We start from the raw sequence: 24,497 nt of genomic DNA, 5'->3' as shown, positions 1-24,497 counted from the left end.
ATTTCGGCAGCAATTTAGGATCGGAGGTAGTACTTTGCATGGGGTCATTATAGTGTGTGAGAGTTAAGAGAGGGTAATTAATGAAGAAAAGCCTCACGGCAAGCTTAAAATTAGTGTAATTTATCAAAGAAAAAAATATCAAGACTCAGGCCACGGCCCCCTTGCCTGGCAACTTTAACTTTAACAACTACTCTCCCTCTAGCTGTTCTCATGCTTCTAATGCTCGAATCGGCAATTGATCTTTGTCTAAGAGAAATCTCTGACATGTAAGGATTGTTGGAAAGATATCATGTTTTCTTTATTCACGCAGTGAGCGTAGGATTATGTTCACAGTATAGATGGCCATCGGGCCAGGCTTTTTTGAAAAGCCTGAAAAGCCATTGGGCTTGGCCATTTGCACCGGGCGCGGCACAAAGTTAATCGGGCCGGCCGCACGATTATATATTTTTAATTTTTTTAGTTTTTCTATATTTGGCCTATCAATCTTCAAAATTCTGGCCCAGCTCAACAATTTTGGCCCATTATCTGTCCATTTTTACCCATTCTAACAATTTTGCTTAGCTGGGCCTTATGCGGAGCTGGGCTTTCCTCAGGCCCCGCCGGCTTAACGGTCCCGGGCTTCGTGCCGCGCCTGGACTGGAGTCTTCGTTTTGAGGCCGGCCCATCTACTTCTCAGGCTTTACCGGGCCTCGCCCGGGCCATACCCGTTTATCCCGTTCCAGGCCGGTGCCGGGCCGGGCCGGCCTGTTGGCCAATGGCCATCTAGAGTACTTCACGGTCACGGGTCAGTTGGTCACCCCTCTCCTCTTTTCCCCTGGGCTGGAGCCCATCTATCTTTTTCCTCCCTTTCTTTCGTTCGCCCCGCCCTCCCTAGACCATCCCACTGCGGAGCGCCCCAGCCCCCTCGCTCGTCTTCCTCCTCGCGCACGACCGGACTCCAGTAGCGCAAGCGCCGCCGCCGCCGGTTGATCTCCCCTTCGATTCTACCGCCGCCGGTGGTTTCTTCTCCCATCACCCCACGAATTGATTCTGCCCTGTATCTCTCCCGTTTTATCTCCTTAATCTCCCCCAATTCGTAACTGGGGCAAAAATCAAGGTAGGGCTTGCCCTACTGGGTCCTCCGCCCGTGATGGTGAGTTCCTTGTCCTCTAGGTCCTCAGATTCCTTGGACACCGTACCCTCGCTGCTGAATCTGGGCAGTCACCGAGTCTGTAGGCCAAACTGGAAGCGAAGTTGCCTTTCTCAATGCTAGGTTGTTCTTTTGTTGAAATGGGATGTTGGGAGATTGTAAATAGGCAACTTGGTATATTCTAGTCTGTTTGAACACTACTCCCTCCGATCCATAATAAGTGTCTTGACTTTAGATCGGGGTAGTTTTTTTCTTCATTCTTAACACTGCTTAGCTGTGGGAATAAGATTTACGGTTCGATATCCATGATTCCAGCTTATGTTCAGTTTATCATAAATAAGTGGAGACTAGAGAAATAGATAAATGTGTTGCAACTATTGTACGATATTCGATATATATATATATATAACCGTCATCCTGTTTTGCCATTTTTCTTGGTAAATGGCGAATCCACATGTCCATACATGTATCTGTCTGCGACATGACTTGTGCTTTCCTAGGGAAAAGTGCTTTATAGACATACACTGCATCACACGGTTATCCGTCAACCACTACTCTGCTGTATTTATCTCTGTTCTAGAATCTAGACAGGTCGGATCCAGGTTATATGCTTAGGGGTGAGTTGGGGGCAGGTATAATTGAGCTGATGCAAAGCACAACCCTTGGTACCTCCACTAGGACACCAGTTGGTGATTTAACAAGTTTATGTGCATCCCATGCATCTTGTATTATCCTTGTCATACCAGTCTCAGCTACGTTCTAGTCATGCAGTGGACATTGGGCTACAAAGGCAATGCCCAAAGAAAAGTCCACATGGTAGATATATATCGTAGCACACCGACCTACCAGATTTCAAAAATGTCCTACATTCTAGTCAAACCGAAACTAATTCAAAGCAAGAGATGAAAATAGAAATTATAGTGATATCTTTAATGCCTATTCACCAGCTATTTTTGTTCTGCAGAAACCTGAGGATGTGTTCAATAAATTGACCAAGAAACTGCAAGATCCTGCCGATTTTGTGGATTTTGACCTGCCATCTGCATTGAAAGAATGGAAGTTAGGCTACTACATACCAATTAAGCGGAGTATCCATACCAACTGGTTCCTTAAACCTTTTCACTTCTCAGAGCATCAATGATGTGCACCATTGCCTGATTTTATTTTGCAAATCGACCGTTGAAGATTCATCATATTTTTCTGCAATGGTTGGGATATTGGTAATCGGTAGCTGCTCGGCCTGCTAGGGATTAGCGATTAATCAGAATTCGGACTGATTAACTGATTTAATCGGTCGACCATTGCACTAAAATATTCTATATAGTATTTATTCAACAAGTAAAAATGCAAAAGATAAACACAGTAGGCACAACAGATGACGGGGTCAGGGGAGTAGGAGAACCAGGCGGAGGAGACCTGCTGGCCGCAGCCGCTGGCAGGGGGCGCTGAGATGCAGTGGCTTAGTACGGGGTGGGGGAGGAGGAGAAACCGACAGAGGAGGAGGTGGAGAGGCAGACGACACTCCGGCCGGGCTAGATCTGGCTGCCAGAGTGGTGCATCTGGGTGGCGGCGCTGTGAATCGGCAGGTGTGGGGGAATGGGAGACCTAATCTGCAGGGGCGATGGGGAGAACACGGGAGAAAAATTGGGGCAGGGTGCAGGCCTTTTGGCATTGAGGGATCGGCCCAATTAATTGGGACAGCATGATTAATGCCAACAAGAAGCATTGAATTAATTGTTCGCCTACCGAGTACTGATTACTCATTGAATCAGCCGAATTTTTTAGCAGTGTTTTTCTGTGTATTTCACTTGCAGTCTAGATCTAGATTAGTGCTACATCCATAACAATAAGTAACTAGTGGACAAATCATGTTGCTGCATATCCATTTGTTGAAGTAGAAAGCAGCATGGCTTGGGAAAGCGAGTTTTATCTTTTTGCAGTAATGTGCTCAAAGGGATGCTTTTCAAAATTGCTCAATATGGTAGTGTTCCTTTTTTGCGTGAGTGAGGACCCAGTCCTTGCTCATTTACACCCCTTGATGTGTACTTTTAATTTGGACATGTTAATAGGTATGTTTTTTCATATTATTGTTGTCCTTAATTTTACGAAGATGTTTATCTTATGAAGAAACGCGTTGAAGATGATGGCATTTTCTGTGCTTGTCCTTTTATTTCTGGATCATCAGTTGCTTGTGGAAAAGATTGCCAATGCGGGTACTCTCTCTCTCTCTCTCTCTCTTATAAGATGTTCTAGATTTGTTCAGTGAAATGATCTACTCATAATACTGCCTTATGCTCAGTGAAATGAAGAAACTATACAAGCGCTTAGCTATTTTATTAGTGCATGTTAAATTCTAGCAATGTTGTGTCAAATTCCTGAAACAGTGTGTTTTATTGTGCAGGATGCTGTTCTCTTGTTGTTCATCAAACTGTAAATGTGAGAATAGGTGTGCCAATAAATCATTCCAGCTCAGGCCTATGAAAAAAACCAAATTGATTAAGGTATGACTGGTTCAAGTGTCGTAAGTTGGCAGAAATGACCATTTTAAGTTGAAAAGTAAGGCGGAACACTTTCATTGTTATAGTTGGTGTGCGAACCTTGTATAGAAAGTGATAAACTTTATATGTTATACCCGCTCCTTTCCATTTTATTAGGCAGATGATAGTTGTGGGAGGTTAGAGAATTAGTTTCATGCCCTTTAGGTGCATAGGAGATGGGGCTGGAGGCTGCATGCAGCAGAAACTCAGCAATCACCATGCAAGAAAAGGGAAGGAGAACAGTCACCATGCTCGAAAAAGGAAGAAATGCATACAGGTCATTAACGGTACATTAACGGGAGGAGGAAGCGAACATCCTAGGAAAAAATAATCAGCCTAAATTGAAAAACGGAAAAAAATTCATCTGCCTAATAAAACAGAAAGGAGGGCGTACGATATAAGAGTAAAAATGGATGTATCTATTCCTAAAAAGTGTCTAGATACATGTAATATTTCGACAAGAATTATGGAACGGAGGGAGTACCTTTTGATATTCTGGTTTATCGAAAAAGTTACCGGTGTTTCGTTTTCTGGATTTCATCATTTCATGTGGAACTTTGAATGCTGTATAAAATTAATTGCTCATAAAACATTACTTGGTACGTATTTATCCCTTCTCATCAGTTCCCTAAAAGACCATTATTTTATATAGACAGAGAAATGTGGGTTTGGATTGGTAGCTGATGAAGGAATACAGCAAGGAGAGTTTATTATAGAATATGTAGGTGAAGGTATGGCTTTGTTTAATGTATTGTGAGCAACTTAATTAAATGTGCACAAATACTGTAGTTTTTATATATTATGTGATGATTTCTCCAATTGCGCACTGGGCGATTAAACTAACGTCCATGTATCCTGCATCAATGTTGTAGTTATTGATGACAGGACTTGTGAGGAAAGACTATGGAAAATGAAGAGACAGCGCTACACTAACTTTTACCTTTGTGAGGTCAGTAGCAACATGGTCATTGATGCAACAAACAAGGGAAACAAGTCAAGGTTTATCAATCATAGTTGTCAACCAAACACAGAGATGCAGAAATGGTCAGTTATGTTGTACTGGTTATTCTATGCATGCCCTACTTCTGAAATCTCTGTTGTTGTCCCTGATATATGATACCGGCCTCATGTTGTTTCAGGACTGTAGATGGAGAGACCAGAGTAGGAATTTTTGCTCTTCATGACATAAAGAAAGGAGAGGAGCTAACCTATGACTATAAGTATGTTCATCCAGTTTTCTGGTTTATATTTTTTTTTGTTCATTATGAATAAAGTTATTTGACCCACCTTGATTTATTGCATTGTGTATATGGAACTATTATGCTGTTTCTGATCTCTTGTCCTTATCTATAGATTTGTCCAGTTTGGAGCAGATCAAGATTGCCATTGTGGATCTTCAAACTGCAGAAAAATGGTTGGCACCTCTAAGTCGGTCAACTCAATTGTTCTTCACAATGGCAACTCAGGCAGCTCACAAGATCAGCATATTGTGAAAAAAAGAAAGACAACCTCTGATAATTGTATTGGGGAGATTATCCGTTTGTGGGATCGACGGGACAAAATGTACGCCTTGACAACCTCAAGTTTAAATATTTAATCGAGGAAGTTAGATGCCCTTTTATTTGTTGTCCTCATTTTGTGATCTGTTTTACCCCTTGTCTCTCACAACATTGTTCCTTTCAGGTATGTCCCAGCAGTTATATATGACTTCGATGAGTACACTGCAATGCATACTGTGAGTTTGTCATTAGATGATTTTTCATTTTATCTGATGAGTATATGCTTACGTTCTGTTCTGGTTCAGTTACTGTTTGACGAAGAAGCTACTGAAAAATTTGATTTGGGAGAGGAAGATTGGAACTTCCTACCGGTATGACATTCTTATTTGCCGAACAAGTTTGTCTTTGGAGCATCTGGGAATTGTTGGCTAGCCCAAATGTGTATTTTTTCTAGCTACCAGTAGCCTAAAAGGTACCATGATATTGTTAATTCTTAGCTTCTGCTTAGTTTCTTTCTCTTGACATTGAAATGACTGTCGCATACAAAGGAAAAACCAATGTCATGTACAAAATCCAGTCTCTTACATAAAAATAGGCTAATATCACCTTTACATCCTTGAGCTACATTGAAGGTCCACAGCGAATGTTTCAACTCCTGTCCCAGTGCATGTAGCATTGTTATCAAACCTGTTTGGATGGACTTGTCTTGTCCTTTGTCCGCTGCATCATTTATGCTCCAACTTTGCACCACTAGTCTTTTGTCACTTGTACTAATGGGATGCCTTTATCCCAATTCAACTCTAGAAAAGGTTAGCATCATGACTAGTCTTTTGTTTAGGATTAATATCATTCTAGAAGGATTAGTATTGCTGTACCCGACCAAGGACCCCATACATTTAGTTTGCACTAAAACAGCGACAAGTATTTAGGAACGGAGGGAGTAGCTGATTGCTGCACTTAGTTAAGTTTCTGATATCCAAATTTCTATCTCCCCCACAGTTCATGTGGTCAGGCTAGTGGGCGAACTTTAAATAATAAGTTGCATAGGAAATCTGCCAACCCTTGTAAAAAACAGATGGTCTATCGCTGTTGCAGGTCAACATCCAGTATTTGATTCTTTTAAGCAAAAAAATAAAATAAAAAATAAACAAAAGCAGGTGTCTTACCAACTAAAAAAAACAGTCTACATTATCTCATCTTTCTTTCGTTCTTTCTTGATAGCCCCACCCACAAGGTTTTATTGTTTGAATTTGCTCTAGTTGGGCTGTGTATGCAAATAGTTTTGCTGTTGACTTTTTTTTTTATGATATTCGCTGGGGTGTACCAGGCAGTGTTCTCGAAGATTCATTGAATGTTACATTGATTTAAAACTGAACGTTTTATTGAATCTGTGATTGGAATGACGAAACCTATATATTTTCAGTTTCAATAGCTTCCAGAAAATCCTGCTCATTTGACCTTATCTGTTTACAGCGTCCAGAAGATCCAGATGAAGACTGATAATTGAAGGTACGGATGATGACTAACTACTTCAATTAGCCTAGTGCTATTTTCATATGCAGACCCTTCTATTGGCTGTCCTAGTTAAACTTTGCAGATTTTTTTAGAGGAACTTTGCATAAAGTTATTTTACATGTACATATGGCACCAAGAATATATCCATACTGGCAAAAGGATATGGACCTCAGTTCTCATCAGATACACAGCCTGGGCAACCCTGAATTTCGTTTATGTAGCGGGGAAGGGTTATTTGTTTCTTCTGACCATCTGTGCATATGTGTCCCTTCTTCCTAATGTGGGGCTTTGGAGCGGGGGTTCTCTGTTTTCTTCCATGGATGGAAAAGGGTTCTTCAATTAGGGGATTTTCCCTGCACATTGCAGTTTATGTTTCACTTTTTACTGGGTTTTGTTTTGTTTTGTTTCCGTAGGAAGGGCATCTGCTGTTGGGATGAGATGTATTTCTGTGGGAATTTTTGTACGCTCTAGTTTAGCCCAAGTCGACCCTACAAAAAATTCGGCTAGTCATTTTGGACAAGGTTTTGTTTGTTTGTGTTGTGGCCAGTGTTTGCAAGAAAAGTGAACTAGAGTGGGTGAAGGGGCACGATTTGATCCTGACCAAAAAATAGATAGAGTTTATTTTGGTCACCCTTCATCGAACATACCCGTGGTTCAAATTTGAACTAAACAGGATGTGTATGGATAATAAGGGTGACTTTTTTTGCGGTATAGATTTGTTTCGGATTCTCAAGGATATGAATTAGAAATCCCCACATCCAAACTTTTACTAGCATATATCTTAGTTAGCACTTGGCAATCTTGTCTGACGGATGTTCCCTCTCTGCAGGATCCCTACGTTTCTGTGTACCAACAGATACATCCAATTTATTCCCCATCTCAACAGAACCTGTCACTCCATTGTAATTTTGTTTCTCAGTAAACACTAATGAAGTGTTAACTCCAGTCAATTTGAATATGAAATTATCTGAGCAGCTTGCAAATGGAGTACAAATCATCAATGGGAAGTACTTGGGGCAACTGTCCACGAGTCGGAGTTTTTTCAGTGTCCTCCGGCCTTGTAGAAATCAGAGATCTTCCCTCACGTTAGATTATTTTTTTATCTGTTCCCCAGCCCTTGTAAAATTGTGTTGCACTCTTAAATCACGTTGATTTCCTGTGGTCTCAGCCTTTGTAAATCAGTTTCCTTTTACTGTTTGCTGTTCATTAAACTGGCCACAATTTTATTCTATTTTCTGGGTACAAATGCTGCTGAGAGTGAACTTGGTAATTGTTGATGAGATGTCGGTAATTGTTGAAAGAAGTGGCATTTTCTTTCCCTGTCGTACGTAAAGATTGACGTGCCTGTGAATACAGTCTGCCTAGAATCAGATTTTTTTTACAGCATGTGACATGCTCTTGCATCGTGACAATTGACAAGTGCCATTTGTTTCCGTGTGTGGAGATAACGTCAAGCAAGATATGGGACCTCAGATTCTTCTGAAAATACTTCACATGCATCCTGCATTTATCAACTCATCTACATCTGCACGAACCTAGTCTCCGTTTTGAAAAAAGAACCGTGCTAATTATCCCGAAGTAAGCAAAATGTAAGCTTGGGAGTACGTGGATTGTTATGGCAGGAACGGAAGCCTGATCAGAAGAAAAAATTGGTGGCAAGCCATAAATTAGCAGGACGATGAGCTCAGCCAGCAGAGCTACCGTTGCTGGATCGATTAAGGCATTAAGCAAGGTCGACCCAATTACTACGAAAGTGACGAGTACGTTAGTATGTGGTACTCCCAGCAGTCTAGCGCTAAGATATTCGTTGACCTCTGCAACATTTGTCCACAGCAGACAGTTCTTGCAGTTGGAGCGCCGACAGTGACAGGAAATTTGCTCCCAGAGGCTGCGAGATAAACTCCGAGTCAGAACCATGGAGATGAGAGCAACTTGAGCAGATTTTCATTGGCTGGGAGGCATCTTGAGATTGTTGGCCGGCTTGACGGTATGTGAATCATCTGAAGTCTGAACTGAATCCGCGCAGCTGAAGCCAGGGGAATGTTTGCAGTACGTTCACAATCTTATTTATCTTCAGCATTGGAGGGATGAAAAAAATTGGTGTTTTTGTCAAGAGTGGGATTTGAACCCACGCCCTTTCGGACCAGTACCTGAAACTGGCGCCTTAGACCAACTCGGCCATCTTGACTTGAGGCCAACTTGGGCACCAAATCTTTATATCGACTAGAGTTTGTTACACCTGAGTAACTACTCCAAGCAAAAAGGAAACGTGGAACAGGTTTTTGTTCTAAAAAAGAAAATTCCTCCTTGACTCAAGGTCGATGCTTCAATTCTTTTTCCCGAACTAGTTGTCAGTTGCATCAGAAAATTAATCAAGAGCCCATGTTCCACACCATTACCTATTCGCTCAGTTTTTTTTTTGACAGCACCTATTCGCTCAGATTCGTTTGTTGTTGCGCCTGCCTTGCGTGGCGAATGGAGCGACCCATCCATCCACATCAACGAATACGATTACACGAAGAAAACGCAACAGCATGCCGGCATGACCTAGCTATCACCAATAAGATAGCAAGACGACGCAGAAGACCCCTAACTGATTGGATCAGGATTACGCGTCCATCCCATCTATCTACGCTTTGTTTACGTCTCCGTGTAGACAATCGATGAACACACGCAGATATTGCAGAGGTTCTCTCAAGTGCACGAAGTCTCCACGAACTAAAGCCCGGTTGCGGAATATTCGCCATCGGGCCGGCCGGATCCTTATCAATAATCAGGTTCCCTTGTCAAAATTATCTTAATTGCCGTGAAGTGTCTGATGATTGGTCGATCCAATAAGTCAGATGGATGATGGATGTTACCACTTACCTACTGCTTTGGGGTTATAAGTAGTTGCACGCCAGCTGCAACTGTACACACCACCAAACAACAGCGAAGATGAAGCTTGCGCTCTCGTTCCTGCTCCTGGCTTCCCTGCTCGTGGCCGTCTCCTCCTCCTCCTCCGCTGCCGAAGAAGAATTCGACTTCTTCTACCTCGTCCAGCAGGTCAGAGATCAATCGATTAACATCTAATTAATCAGATCTAAGAAATTTTAGAGCGATGTATGTCATGTAATTATCCGCAATCTTTGATCTAATTTGTTATGCTCAATCTGATCCGCAGTGGCCTGGATCCTTCTGCGACACGCGGCAGGGCTGCTGCTTCCCGGACGACACGGGCAGGCCGGCGACGGGCTTCGGCATCCACGGGCTCTGGCCCAACTACGCCAAGTGCAAGACGGCCTTCAACGACGAGCCCAACGCCGCTCCCGGCCTGGAATCGGCCATCAACAAGCGGAGGAAGAAGAAGTGCTGGCCGGAGTACTGCAACAACGGGGAACCCTTAAAGCTAGGTCAAATCGCGGACCTGCTGGCCACCCTGAACGCCAACTGGGGCACGCTGTCGTGCAAGAACAAGAAGAGCTTCACGTTCTGGGCCTACGAGTGGAAGAAGCACGGGACGTGCTCGGGCCTGGCCCAGCACGACTACTTCCAGGCCGCGCTGCGGCTCAAGGCCCAGCACAACCTGACGGGCATCCTGGCCCAGGCCGGGATCGTGCCGTCGGACGACAAGACGTATTTCCTCAGCAGCATCAGGGACGCGATTAAGGAAGGGACGGGGTTTAAGGCTAATCTGGAGTGTAACAGAGGGGTTGGTGGCGAGACGCAGTTGTTCCAGGTTTACCAGTGCGTGGATGTGAGTGGGGAGAAGCTTATCGATTGCCCGCTGCCCATGCAGGGGAATTGCCAGGACCGGGTTCAGCTGCCGGCTTTCTGATCGATGACGATTAATCGGTTTTATTAGGTTCGTGTTTTTTTTTTTGCGGGTGAGGTTCGAGTTGAACCCTGCCACCAAATAAAGAGGCCTCCCAAATAAATGGCCGTCTTGTGTATCGTTTTACCCGGGATTACAATGTGTTTTTATATTTTCGACAGTGTAATAGTGGCCGATCATGAGAATGATAGTTTTATTTTTTTCGGCGAGTAATAATCTCGTTTGGACAGTGCCATAGAGAACCTTCGGAGACCGAGGGCATGTCTTAGGCAATCCAAGGGAAATTTAAATGGTTACATTTCTTCGGGTTTTTTGTGAATTCCTTGAGATTCGGTCGGTTTTCATGTTCGTTGGTGTCATTTTAGACCTGACTTTTCTGATTTGTGGTTCTTATCTTTGTTGATAGTTGCTGCTCTGGTGCCATTGTCCATTGGAGTCTTGCCATGACGACTTTTCCATCTCTACTTCTACAAGCTCTCGTTTGGCGAGCTTTGCCCGACTCCGGTGATGGAGGGGTGGGGACGGTGGCCCGCCTTCGACTCGTTTAAGTGATTGTTACCGTCGCTAGATGGTTCAAGGACCTATTTGTAATTTTTATTATTTTAGGACACTTTGTACCATTGTTGATGATTATTAATAGACCGGTGGACCTTCTCGTAAAATTTCTTCTAACCAGATGGATGAGCTTTCTGTAAGAAACCGTAGGGATTATGTGTTTGATGTCTTCTCTGACGGTGCTACTACTGTCCTCCTCTTGCTCATTACTACATGCCCTTTTTTGCAACTCCCACATGGTTGACTCATCGTTTTAAAACATACTCTTTTTAGACATTGGACCTTCCCTTTTTGTTTCTTAGCGCGCGAAAAACTCCTTAAAAAAATATATCCTAAGTATAGTTTTTATTTTTATTTTTAATGGCTATAAATCTCTCGTCTGCATTTATTCGGAGCATGCACAGCTACTCGGCTCCCCGAAATTAATGCAAGTGGTGTTGACCAAAATATCCGAACAGAGGAGAATCGGTGCTGATGAGAGCTCGATTAACCTTGAGAAGATCGCTAGTTCCAGGATGACGCTATGTTTGGTTGTTATCATCTCATAGGGGTGCTTCATAGCATCGTTATCACATAAATTTCTCAATGGTATTCACTAGAGAGGAGATGTGAAGTTCGGTCTAGAAATGGACATGAAGATGACGCATCGCCGCAGCAAGAAAGAGGAGTTGGACAGACGCACGAAACAAGACGAGATTGATCAAACCATCAAACAAAGGCAAAAATAGATTTCACTAATCATGTAGATAAAATTTTCATTAAATCAATTCTAATTCTAAATATAGTTCAGAATATTTTAGCAATTGAATAATTAGTACTACCATACTCTTTCCGTTTCATAATTCTTGTCTCAAATTTGCTCGTATGTATTACTAAAAAACGTCTAGATACATGTAATATTTCTACAAGAATTACGGAACGGAGGGAATAATGTTTTAGCAATGCCGCAAGTGGCAAAGCAAGTGGAAAATATAAGAAGGCCGCAAGACCTATCTCTTCCTCTCAAAATCTCCATTTTCTGGCTTTCTTCTCAACCCATCCGCCCAAACGCTGCTTCCCTCTGCCGCCGCCCGACACCTCCCTCGACCGCCGCCGCATCAGCCGTCGCCGCCTTCGTCAACCGCCGCAGTCGCCACCTCCGCAGGCCTCCCTCGACGCCGGGTCCGGATCCATTTAGCCTTCCGTGTGACATCGCCGCCCCGCCCAGATCAGGTACGTCACCGTGCCCGACCTCCCACTCTCTACCTCCTCCATTTCTCCCCTTCTCGTCCCTCGTCGAGCGGCGGCGGCCCGGTACGTATAGCTGCGTCTAGTCCGGCGGCAGCGGGAGCACGAGTCAAAACCCCTAAATTTGAGGGCCTGCTCTTATAATCTGGTTCGATTTCTGAGCGCACACAGAAATTCGCTGTGCCTGGCGGCTCCCGATCCCTCCGGTCGCCGCCCCCTCTCCCCCACCACTCCGGCAGACGCCAGCCTCCCCCACCCCTTCGCCCGCGCCACCCTCACCATCTCCTCGGGATCCGCCGGCGCTCCGCCAGTCCCGGCGCCGCTGTCCAGGAGCTCGTCAGCGCCTCTCCTCCCCACCTCCGGCGACGCAGCCTTCCATCCAACTCCGTCACCGCGCCTCTCCTGCCAATCTCAGGTGCCGCCCCGGTCGAATCGGCCCGGATCAACCACCCGCTCATTCCGGATTAGCAGTTGCTTGTTTCGGATTGATTTTTGTTCGGGAATTAGGAACTAAAATTTGGATTTGATCGAACATTTTTTGGAGCAGTTGCTTGTTGTTGCGATGTTCTGATTTTTCATAGATGGATGAGTGTACTTTGTGAAACGTGATTCAACAGTACAAAAATTGAAGGCAATGTTGCAGTTTCTAGAGCTTCCCCAGGCAGCAGCTTTGCTGAGAAATTCAGCTCAAGCGGCTTCTAAAGAAGCTCCAGCCCAAAAGAAGGGGGCCATAGGTGTGACCCCCAAAGGAAAGGGCTTTTGGTGCATTCGCCCCTGCCCTAGGTTGATGGAGTTGATTTGAGGGATTGGACGCCTTCGCATCGTGCTTTAGGTCATGAACATGAATTCCGCTCTGCTCTGGTTGCTGTCGTGTTCCGTGAGAAAATGGAAACAAGGTGTTGCGTCCAGTTCCAGTGCCGATTCCGTTCTTTTCCTGGTTATTTTGTCTGAAATTGCTCACGACTATCGAACTCACAATTAGGATTATTCACCCAGTTAGAGTGTCTTTACTATTCCATTTTACACACAATTTGCTCGATACAATCCTATGCCCCTGGGATGATGCTATTCCTTGAAAATTTGATCACTTGCTTTGTACATCATGTTGCTTACTCTGCAATTCACTAATTTGATTATGTTGCTTTCAATTTGCACGCATACGCTGCCATGTTTCAACTTAGAGTTTACATGCAGGGAAGAGTTCCCTTTTTTATGCTTTCGACATGATCGGACCTGTTTATGCCTGACCATTTTGGTCAGGATCCCATCATAAAAGGACATCTTTATTACATTAAATAATTGTTTTATTGTAAACCATACAAACACAAATATCCATGTTCTGGGCAGCTGCTGGAGTTTCTCTTATAATCCCGTTTGATTTCTGAGCACACACGGGATCAATCCATAGGTGTGACCCTCAAAAGAAAGGGCTTTTGGTGCATTCGCCCGTCCTAGGTTGATGGAGTTGATCTGAGGGATTCAACGCCTTCTCATCTTGATTTAGGTCATAAATATGAGTTCCCCTCTGCTCTGGCGGTGTCCTGTTCCGTGAGAAAAATGGAAAGAAGGTGTTGCGTCCAGTTCCAGTGCTGATACTGTCCTGTTACCAGTCATTTTGTCTGAAATTTGCTCACGACTATTGAACTCACCATCAGGATTACTCACCCAGTTAGAGTGTCTTTACCATTCCACTTTACACATAATTTGCCCGCGATACAATCCTAAGCTTCCACCATGGCACCTTGAATGATGCTCTTCCTTGAAATATCTTTGTACAGCATGTTGCTTACTCTGCAATTCACTAATTTGATTATCTTGATATCAATTTGTAAACATACGTTGCCACGTTTCCAATTTAAGAGTTTACATGTTGGGAAGAATTCCTTTTTTGGGCCCTCGATGTGATCAGATCTCTTTATGTATGCCTGACCATTTTTGTCAGGATTCCATCATAAAAGGATATCTTTATTACATTAAATAACTTGTTTTACTGTAAACCATACGACTCAAATATTTCATATTGTGTTTTTGTCTATTTTGTTTGGCAGATACTCGTGCCAAAGACTTGGAGCTCTTTCCTTCCATATTTTTGTTATTCTTGGCTCCCATTGGAAGATACACAGACATTTTGAGGTAAAATGAGTGGTGCTCCGAAAAGGTTGCCTGAGGAGGGTAGCCACTCGACACCTGCGAAACGGCCTTTGGATGAGAGCAGCTTGTATTCGAGCCCTTCTGGGAAACTCATTCAACCAGGCAGCACTGATTTCCATGGTTCTATTGAGCATGATGGAAGATCTGCCAAAATACAACGTGTTGAACGATCTCTGCCGCATCGGATTCATGTTTCCTCCTCTAACTTTGTAGACCATCCAACCTCATCTGACAGCAGATTAGAAGCAAAACAAAACAAAGATGGAAGGGAAACCAAGGTTGAGGATCGGGAGGCAAAAGCTGATGCGCGTGATGTTCATAGTGATACCAGGATTGAGTTTCAAGGCAATAAAGTTGAGACTGATGTAAAGACAGACAGTAGAGCAGATGACAATGAAATAAGAGCTGACCGAAGGGTTCATACCGAATACAAAGGTGATGCCAAATTGGACAAGGACGGTCATCCTGCTGGAACTTCACACTTGGCCTGGAAAGATAATAAAGACCATCGGGGTAAAAGATATGCTGAACAGCCAGATGATAATGCAGGTTGGCGTTTTCTCCGTCCTGCTTTGCAAGGCACAGATGAAACTCCCAAGGTTCCAACTCCTGTGGAAGAATGGAACTCCAAGGATGCACATGAATCAACAGGTGAGAGCAAAATTGAACCTAGAAGTGAAGATAAGTTCAGAGACAAAGACAGAAGAAAGAAGGATGAAAAACATAGGGATTTTGGTGCAAGAGACGGTGATAGAAATGATCGCAGAATTGGTATTCAGCTTGCAGGCAGTAGTGTTGAACGAAGAGAAATTCAAAGGGATGACCGGGATGCTGAAAAATGGGACAGGGAAAGAAAAGATTCCCAGAAGGACAAGGAAGGCAACGATCGGGAGAAGGATTCTGCCAAGAAGGATTCATTTTTAGCTGTTGACAAGGAGAATGCAATACTGGAAAAGGCAGCATCAGATGGAGCTGTTAAAACTGCTGAACATGAGAATACAGCTACTGAATTGAAGACACTTAAAGATGACAAATCTCATGACAGGGATCCTAAGGACAAGAAAAGAGAGAAGGATGTCGATACAGGAGACAGGAATGACCAAAGAAGTAAGTATAATGACAAGGAATCTGATGATACTGGTCCTGAAGGAGATACAGACAAAGATAAGGATACTTTTGGAAGTATTCAGCGCAGGAGGATGGCACGTCCAAGAGGTGGTGGTGGTCAGGCATCTCAACGGGAACCTCGATTTCGGTCCAAAATGCGTGATGGTGAAGGGTAAGCTTAACACTGCATCTTTCTATGTTTCTTGTACTTGATTCAAACAGGATAATGATATGAATGTGCATAGCTATCACAAATAGCATCCGTTAATTCTGGAAATTTGTACTTCTCTCCCTGAGAATGAATGATAGGTGTCTTCTGACTTCGATTGAATAGAGGCTAATTAAATTATTTATCAAACCCACTGAAAAATCTTATGTTTCTCATTTCTCCTTGCAGGTCTCAAGGTCAGTCAGTTATTATCATTCCTAGCTGAATAAAATGGAACAATGGATACTGCTGCTTTGTTCGAAACTGGGATCATCAAAAGCTTAGCATCTAATAACTTTACATTTTCTTATCAAAAGGTTTTATTGCACAGTTCCTTTTTAGGAGATTTTACTGGACATTTCCTTGCTGGGAGATTTTGTTGTGTTCTGACCAATTAACTTCATTATCTGAAATCCCATTTTATTTGGGCGATCATTTTACATTTGCACCTGCATGTTTTCGTGTGTGTTTTCTCACTTATGGTTAAATTCAATTGGAGCAAACAAAAAGACCAATAATGAAGAGCTTGACAAGGATCCAATTTCAAGCCGTATAGCGTGATATTCATCCTTGTTAGATAAGCTTGCTAACTTCTTTTTAACCTTAATATTCTCATCGGTGCAGGTAAGTCTGAGGTTTCTGCTATTGTATATAAAGCTGGTGAATGCATGCAAGAACTTCTGAAATCATGGAAAGAGTTTGAAGCAACCCCAGATGCTAAAAATGCCGAGAATCAACAAGATGGTCCCACTCTTGAAATCCGTATACCTGCGGAGTTTGTTACCTCTACCAATCGGCAAGTAAGTGTCAGTTCACTGATCGCCAAGCTATGTTGCTGGATTTGTATGTCCTTTTCTCCAGAAGTAGTTTGAGAAAAGCAATTATTGATTAACTTGCCTTGGCATTTGAAATGCTATAGGAGTTTCTTCAATCACTATTTCACTTTATTTTTCTGAAGCATGGATGGATTCACTATTTTGTCATAGGATTTTTGAAATCATATAGGAACAAAGTTTACATTGCTCATATAGTTACCAGGTGTTTAACAAATGTAGCTATCATCTTCCCTTAGCTACTTTATTCACTTATTTAAAAATTTGTTTTGTAGGTTAAAGGTGCTCAACTTTGGGGAACAGATGTTTATACAAATGATTCAGACCTTGTGGCTGGTAGTTTTTTCATTATTTTCCCAATCTTCTAAAGGTGCTCAGAAGTCTATATGTACTAATGGATGTTTCTTTTAGTACTAATGCATACTGGTTACTGCTCACCTACATCATCACCTCCACCATCTGCTATCCAAGAACTGCGTGCAACTGTTCGCGTTCTACCACCACAAGACAGTAAGTGTTAACTAATTTTGTCAATTCACTTTGACCTGGTTAAAAGGTCAGGTGATTGAATGAGTACTCTTATAAACGTGATATATCTCCAGGCTATACTTCAACCCTGAGGAACAATGTCCGCTCACGTGCTTGGGGTGCTGGTATTGGTTGCAGCTTTCGCATAGAACGCTGCTGCATTGTTAAGGTAGTAGAACTGTAAAACAGTATAATATTAGAATGTTTTCCTTCTATTTGATTCTGTTGATGCTACAACCTCGTGAAATCTTTTTATTGATCACTTCCAAGACTGTTTGCTGAGCATGCTTCACGCTTTACAGAAAGGTGGTGGTACCATTGATCTTGAGCCTCGGCTTAGCCATACATCAGCTGTGGAGCCCACACTTGCCCCGGTAGCAGTGGAGCGCACAATGACAACAAGAGCAGCAGCTTCTGTAATTTCCTGATAATCTTCGTTCTTTTCAGTATTTTCCCCCCTTGTAACCAGCTACTTTGTTTGTGTTATGTACTAAGGTTTATCAATATGTTTAATACAGAATGCATTACGTCAGCAAAGATTTGTCCGGGAAGTCACAATACAGTACAATCTCTGCAATGAACCATGGTACTTTTCTGACTTGAGTCCTGAAGCCCCTTCATTTTCAGTTCAATTGATCTCCATAAAGTACCTATATTGCCATTTCTGTGTCATACTAGTTCTCGTGTTTTGAGCGCGCATCTCTTCTGCAGTTCTGCTTGTAGAAGCTGTTGTCTTGTTCTATTTTGCTAAGGTCGCTCCTAGTAAGCTCTTTTTTTATATATTTTTTCTTTCAGGTTAAAATATAGTATAAGCATTGTGGCGGATAAAGGATTGAAAAAGTCGCTTTATACTTCTGCAAGGCTGAAAAAAGGCGAAGTCATATACTTGGAAACACATTTCAATAGGTATAAAGGACTAACTTATTAGTGTACTATGTTGCATCTTTGTTGGCATTCACCGAAAATTGCACCTTTTCTGGCATATACTCACTGTCTTCCAATTTTGGTCTTGTTGGCCTTAAGTTCTCACAGGTATGAGCTGTGCTTCAGTGGAGAAAAGCCCCGCTCTGTTGGATCAAACTCCAGCGCATCAGATTTAGAACCGGAAAAACATCACAACAGCAGCCACCACCATTCACAAAATGGGGACAGGGGCACTGCAGAACATGAACTCCGGGACATGTTCCGGTGGTCGCGATGTAAGAAAGCTATGCCTGAGACCGCCATGCGCTCTATTGGTATCCCACTGCCAGCTGAACAACTCGAGGTAGTTTCCTTTTTCCTACACCAGACGTCCATAAATTTCTCATTTTACGGCATAAACTGGATCATTCAACTTCGTTGTTTGCTACCTATGTCACGCAGGTGCTGCAGGACAATCTAGAATGGGAGGACGTGCAGTGGTCGCAGACGGGCGTCTGGGTTTCCGGGAAGGAGTATCCCCTCGCCCGCGTGCATTTCCTCTCGTCGAACTAGCGGCGCAGCTCGCTCTAGTAGCCGGTCCATGAAGAAACTTCTTCTCCTCTCAACAAGGCAGGAGGAGCTTCTTTCTGCAGTGCTGCTGCTGCTGCCTTCCAGCGTACAATTTATGATGGCACCCATGCTGCCATCTTCTGTATAAAAACATGGAAGTCGAGCTCTACTGTCGTAGGCCGTGTTGTGCCTGTAGTCTTTCAACTCATTGACCATTATATGTCTGAGATGTAATTCTTGGTTCTTGATTTACCCGTCCTGATTATTCACTGATTCGTTTGTTCTCTGTAACTTGAGACTATTTATTTATTGAGTATTTCTTCGTTGTACTATCTCTGTCCAACAACAGGGGACGTATTAGATTTCCTTTGACCAATGTTTTGACCACAAATTACTCTATTAATATATAATTATATGACATAGATTCATATTCATTATATTCCTACTCAAAGATATTTGCTTATGGTTATGATTTTGATCACATTAGTCACATATTTATGAAGTAATTTGTGGTCAAATGTTTGGTCAACGAATCCTAATATGTCCTTTATTATTGGACGGAGGGAGTACCATATTGTTGTACTTCTCCCGTTCTTAGAGACGTGTATAAGACGTATTTTAACTGTCTAATTCTATTATCGATGCGGATCTAGAGCCCTATCACCTAGTAATCCACTAGCTACCTTAGCTGTTCCTAAACAATGCCTTGTCAATAGTATATTTTTCTTCAAGAAAACACAAAAGCATCGTGTCTGGTTGTATTCAAGAGATTAAAGAGTATTTACACGGCTAGAGAGGTCAGATGTAAATACACACAAAAACGACACAATTGCACATGCAAAGATTTGGGCAGCAACACGTGGAGTCCTACAGCTTTTCCGGCTCGTTAAGAGCAACTCCAGCCTCTTCTCCAAATTAGAGCCTCCAAATTTTTACATGGGGATCTCCTGTAAAAAATTCTCTTCCAAAATCCCTAAATATAGCTATTCGGCATCGGATGAGGCATCTGCTGGGGTTGCTCTAAGCCTATTGAGGATGGTTGAATAACATGGATGTCGTCAGAGCTGCACCCGTTATGGTGTTTTCATATCATTCATGCCATCACCAGGACTGAAGAGTTGAGTCCTTTGTGGAGATGTATCAATAGTTAATATGGAATAGTTAAAATTTTGAAGATTCGTTGATGGGGTATCGTGAACTTTTCAACACTGAACCAGGTCAGTGTTTTTTTTGAGAAACCAGCAGGAGCTCTGCCTATTCATTAAGAAGAAATCAATTTGTTACAAATAACTCGTTTTTAAGGGCAAACGCAAAGCCGACTACACCACATGTTGACTACTCCCAAAATAAGAAGTAACAAAAAACACCGCGTAACAACTCTCTTGCACCAGCTTGAAGAGGTGAGCCTTCTTCTCCCACACGCCAGCAGAGCGATCCGTCAACACACAACCAACATTGTCTAAGGGCAGTGTTGTTCGTGTTGCCTTTTGTTTTGATAATATAAAATGGATTTGAAAGAGAGCACACAGACGGGAATATTACAGACTTGCAGATATACTTGGTCATATGCTCATTTGACAGAGTCGTTGGACTGCTCCACACAAATTGACAAAATATTTCCTATGATTATGCGTGAGTCTAGACACAAATCTGCAACTTTGTAAAAAAACTTAAAATTTTGACTTAGGACAAATCTAAAACATCTTATATTTACGAACGGAGAGAGGATATCATGTTTGGAGATAATAGTGAAGTGTCATAATTGTTGGATATAGTCATCTAGGTGACAAATGATTTTGATATCACAAAATAGAGAGTAGTGAATAGTTGCTCGCTAGTTTTTATTCAAAAGTGGGACTGATACCATCTGTTTGTGAAATATACAAAATACACTTAAATGAACTATATATATTACAAATTAATTAATTTATTTGTGTGTGGAGGGGGGGGGGGGGGCATGGGCCCTGCTGTCAGATCGACCTCGCCGACTTCACTGTTGATCTAGGTAACAAGTTATCCAATCTATGTGTTTTACATATCTATGAATTCTCTCGGGCATTCCTTGGATGACCATGTTTGTCCATTTCATCTCAACGGCCAATGTTACACATACGGCCTGTAACTCCGTACCGACTAAAAGAATCATAATATGTTGTCCTATCATGAAGAAATTTAACATTCTTATTTGGCGCATGTGGCAGCTACGAAACGATGCAACACACGGTAAAGTTTCAGCTCCTGTTGAGGCATCAAGGAAATTCCTGTGCTGCTATGCGAGTACGTTGTTTGTCATTTACAACATTCTTTATACAAACTAGATCAATATGGACTTACCTAACATCAACAATAGTCTGAGATGGGTAGGGGGACATGGGGCTTGCAGTTAGATCGACCCCAATTCCTCGATTGTAGATATATTTCATGTCATGAACATTTTTATTTCAAATGTATAAAACAAGAACTTTTAAGACATAAGGTGTTATGTTTTTAGTGACCTTTTACTTATGTCATTATTTCTGGTCCACTGACAAGAAATAATTTGAAACCACGAGTTGGGTACAAGATAACTCTTTATAACCTCACCTTCGGACTCGGCTTGAATTGAGCTTACACGAAATGTTATACAATCTGGCCTTAATTTCGTATGAAGTTTGCTAACATTTGACTCATTTGCACCTCTTCGTTGATGTTTTTGTTCTCCTGCACGTGAAGATTGTTCTTACAGAGTAATTATTAAGTTTGACCAAATTTATAGAAAGACATACTGATCTTCACAATAATAAGTATACCACATAGATATATACCGTGACACTCTACAAACTTGTTTAAACTTTAGTTTTTCTTTTACTTTTGAAAAAGCTGTAGTATATTATACTACTCCCTCCGTCCAACAAAAGATGTCTCAAATTTGTTAAAATTTGAATGTATCTAAATGTGATCTGGTGTATAGATGCATTCAAGTTTAGTCAAAGTTGAGACATCCATTGTTGGACGGAGGGAGTACTCCGTTCCATAATTCTTGTCTCAAATTTGCCCAAAAAGGATGTATCTATTTCTAAAAAAGCGTCTAGATACATGTAATATTTCGACAAGAATTATGGAACGGAGAGAGTATTTATTTTGATACTGAGGACTAACACACAACTGAATCATCTCTATGCTCACGTTGATCGATCACGCACAGAAGCAGAAGCAGGCATGTGGCTTGTTGCTTCTTCCTTCTTCTTTTTGTCGGTATCTTTGGGAAGGTCGTCGTGAGTTCAGGGTCGGTATTTGATTTTGAATTCTGGCTGATTTTTATGCGGGTCTCGATGCCTTCGACTTGGAGAATGCGAATTTTAAAGCGGATTATAAATTGACCTTGCCAACCTGTCAGTTTCTCAGCAATTTTATCAATGATGGGTTGGAAGTCACTTCTCTTGAGCTTTGAGATGGAGAGGGGCATGCCAACATATGCGGGTCTCGATGCCTTCGACTTGGAGAATGCGAATTTTAAAGCGGCCGGAAGAACCGAGGGAAAGGCGTAGCGAGATTCGCATTCTCCAAGTCGAAGGCATCGAGACCCGCATATGTTGGCATGCCCCTCTCCATCTCGAAGCTCAAGAGAAGTGACTTCCAACCCATCATTGATAAAATTGCTAAGAAACTGGCAGGTTGGCAAGGTCAATTTATCTCCAAGGCGGGCCGTCTTATTCTCATCAACTCTATCCTCTCGGCCTTGCCCTCTTACCAAATGATCTCCATCAAGCAGCCGGCTTGGGTCATAAAGCAAATTGACAAGTTGCGTCGTTCTTTTCTTTGGGCTGGTACAAAGAACCTTGTTGCCTGGCAAAAAGTTTGTGCGCCAAAAATCTTCGGCGGACTTGATATCTCGGACCTTGCTCGTCATGGCCGTGCTTTCAGAACTCGATGGTTGTTCTCTGCCTGGGGGGGGGGGGGGCGCTGACAAAGAACTTTTCTGCCATTTTGCTAAAGACAGTGCAACACTTGCTCTTTTTCATGCGGCTGCTAAATTCCACCTTGGCGATGGTTCAAGATGTTCTTTCTGGAATGACCCATGGCTTTTTGACCAGCCTCTTGCTGCTCGCTTCCCAGCTCTTTTCCATCATTCTAGGGCTCGAGACTCTTGTGTCAAAGTTACACTCCATAATCAATGCTAGATCCGAAACATCAAGCGTCAGCCCACTCATAAAGTCTTGGTGCAATTCATTGCTCTGTGGAACAATGTTCAAAATGTTTCTCTATCCAACGAGCCGGATGTGATTTCTTGGAAGCTTGAGCCATCAGGATCTTACTCAGCTGCATCTGCATATTATATCCAATTCCTTGGACGAACCATCTCCATGGAGGTTGCCCTTATTTGGAAAATTCAAATCCCAGCTAAAGTGAAGTTTTTCTCTTGGACAGTTGCTCTTCACAGATGCCTCACTGCAGATCGGCTCATTTTAAAAGGTATCAATGCTAATCCTATATGCCAGATGTGCCGAACCTCGCCGGAGACTGCCACCCACCTGTTTGCTGCTTACTCCTTCGCCGCTCAGTTCTAGACGCTGCTCCTGCGGAAAGTCAATGTCCACGTTAACTCCATGCCTCATCAGTCTATTCTTCTCCTTTCTGAGTGGTGGTTTGATGAAGCTCAACGATGCACCTCCAATTTGCACCGAGACCGTCTCGGTGTCACGATCATGCTGGGATGGTGGCATATTTGGCTCGAGCGAAATCAGAGGGTGTTTCAATCACAGCATTCTTCCGTTGCCAAGCTCTGTGATCTTGCCTTCGACGAGCTCCTGACCTGGAAGCTTGCTAGTTGCAAGGCAATTGCCTCCTTTAGATGATTGAGAGTTGTTGGTTTCACAGTGTTCGCCCTCCCGAAGCTCTTTCCTAGGCTGTTTTCTGTTTTTGTTCTCCTTCTTGGAGTTGTAAATAACTCTTTTGTTCTATCTTAATCAATGAAATGTATCGCTGCTGCCGTTTCGTCAAAAAAAAAAGGCGTAGCGAATCTGGGAGCGATCAAATTGTGCTTGCTTTTTGGGCCTTCTCATATGCTCCATTTTTTTTTCCGGGGATTTCTGCTTTCTTATCTGCAGGGGCTCCGTTGTTAAGGCCCAGCTGTTTTTTGAAGCTCTAGACGGCCCAGCCTTTTTGTTTTCTGGCCCAGCTGCCTGCACGTAGTCCACAGCAAGCCCAAAACGAAAAGGAGTCAAGAGAAAAATAGTTTCGTATTCTCAAAAAACATAAAAAAAATCGTGAAGAAACGCCTGCGCAGTGTGGCTCACGTACTGTGAAACTTGCTACTAGTTCTTGCAGATAGTTTGCAGATAGTTTATCGATGCGATATCAACATATCATACGTGGCGTGAGACCATCTATACAGTTAGGTTTGATCTTTTCATATCCATAAGCCAACAAATGCAGTTAACGAATGGGACTACTAGCATCATCATCATACTATTATTTGTGAGCAGGGAAGAACAACTTCACGAACTAAACACAGGTGGTCGCTCCAGACAATTACGGGCAGAGAGGCAAGAAAGAGGGTAGGTGTTCCAACTGAAACATTTTAATCAGAAACGGGAAGAAAAAAAACCACGGCATGGGAACAAATTAAATCCAGCCAACTCTCTGTCGACCCATGCATTGACAGGTGTTGTTCACCAAGAAACTTTCGTGGATTCCTTTCACGTACACAGAAAACCACGCGCCCCTTTCAGATTCGGCATCATTGGGGTCTCAATCATTGACGTGGTGAGTGATTCATGAACTGGGAAATTAAAAAAAAGGATTACTTACAAAATGTGGTCTCGCCCGTCTGAGTCATGCATCATGACCGTTCCAGGGGGTCCACGTGTCCTGTTCTTCCCCCAGATCATCACTCCCTGTTTGACTTAATCTTCTGGGCCGTGCATCGACGAGGCCTCCCT

At 42.8% G+C, this 24,497-nt stretch overlaps 3 protein-coding genes and 1 non-coding gene across 6 annotated transcripts; 3 read left to right on the top strand and 1 right to left on the bottom strand.

The window, feature by feature from the left end:
- Nucleotides 1-857: 857 nt before the first annotated feature.
- On the top strand, nucleotides 858-7,983 carry LOC100826287 (histone-lysine N-methyltransferase ASHH3). Of its 2 annotated transcripts, none has more exons than XR_001405537.2 (12): nucleotides 858-1,132; nucleotides 2,094-2,217; nucleotides 3,240-3,342; nucleotides 3,531-3,630; nucleotides 4,319-4,397; nucleotides 4,539-4,710; nucleotides 4,806-4,886; nucleotides 5,020-5,229; nucleotides 5,350-5,401; nucleotides 5,471-5,637; nucleotides 6,639-6,674; nucleotides 7,510-7,983. XR_001405537.2 is itself a non-coding variant. In XM_010236889.3 (12 exons), exons 1-11 carry the CDS (start codon nucleotides 1,130-1,132, stop codon nucleotides 6,663-6,665), a joined length of 1,017 nt encoding a protein of 338 aa, XP_010235191.1. In that variant the 5' UTR covers nucleotides 859-1,129; the 3' UTR covers nucleotides 6,666-6,674; nucleotides 7,510-7,971. The 2 variants fall into 2 exon arrangements, 1 of the variants encoding a protein (XP_010235191.1); XM_010236889.3 differs by having other exon boundaries at nucleotides 859-1,132; nucleotides 5,471-5,536; nucleotides 7,510-7,971.
- An 804-nt stretch (nucleotides 7,984-8,787) lies between these two features.
- Nucleotides 8,788-8,868, bottom strand: TRNAL-CAG. Its single transcript has one exon. It is a non-coding gene; the product is annotated as a tRNA-Leu (tRNA).
- Nucleotides 8,869-9,283: 415 nt separating this feature from the next.
- Nucleotides 9,284-10,813, top strand: LOC100833857 (ribonuclease 1). Its single transcript, XM_003562584.4, has 2 exons — nucleotides 9,284-9,725; nucleotides 9,844-10,813. The coding sequence occupies exons 1-2, from the start codon at nucleotides 9,618-9,620 to the stop codon at nucleotides 10,495-10,497; spliced, it is 762 nt and encodes a 253-aa protein (XP_003562632.1). The 5' UTR covers nucleotides 9,284-9,617; the 3' UTR covers nucleotides 10,498-10,813.
- A 1,233-nt stretch (nucleotides 10,814-12,046) lies between these two features.
- On the top strand, nucleotides 12,047-18,908 carry LOC100833549 (protein IWS1 homolog). 2 transcript variants are annotated; one of them, XM_003562583.4, is made up of 12 exons: nucleotides 12,047-12,261; nucleotides 14,325-15,706; nucleotides 15,932-15,939; nucleotides 16,367-16,542; nucleotides 16,851-16,911; nucleotides 16,987-17,085; nucleotides 17,178-17,272; nucleotides 17,406-17,519; nucleotides 17,622-17,689; nucleotides 17,899-18,009; nucleotides 18,136-18,370; nucleotides 18,469-18,908. In XM_003562583.4, exons 2-12 carry the CDS (start codon nucleotides 14,415-14,417, stop codon nucleotides 18,577-18,579), a joined length of 2,370 nt encoding a protein of 789 aa, XP_003562631.1. In that variant the 5' UTR covers nucleotides 12,047-12,261; nucleotides 14,325-14,414; the 3' UTR covers nucleotides 18,580-18,908. The 2 variants fall into 2 exon arrangements, with proteins under 2 accessions (XP_003562631.1, XP_010235175.1); XM_010236873.3 differs by having other exon boundaries at nucleotides 18,127-18,370.
- Nucleotides 18,909-24,497: the final 5,589 nt, after the last annotated feature.

Source organism: Brachypodium distachyon, chromosome 1 (genome assembly GCF_000005505.3).
Source record: "Brachypodium distachyon strain Bd21 chromosome 1, Brachypodium_distachyon_v3.0, whole genome shotgun sequence".
In the NCBI taxonomy this organism is placed as follows: domain Eukaryota; kingdom Viridiplantae; phylum Streptophyta; class Magnoliopsida; order Poales; family Poaceae; genus Brachypodium; species Brachypodium distachyon.
This window is presented reverse-complemented; position numbering and strand designations above follow the sequence as displayed.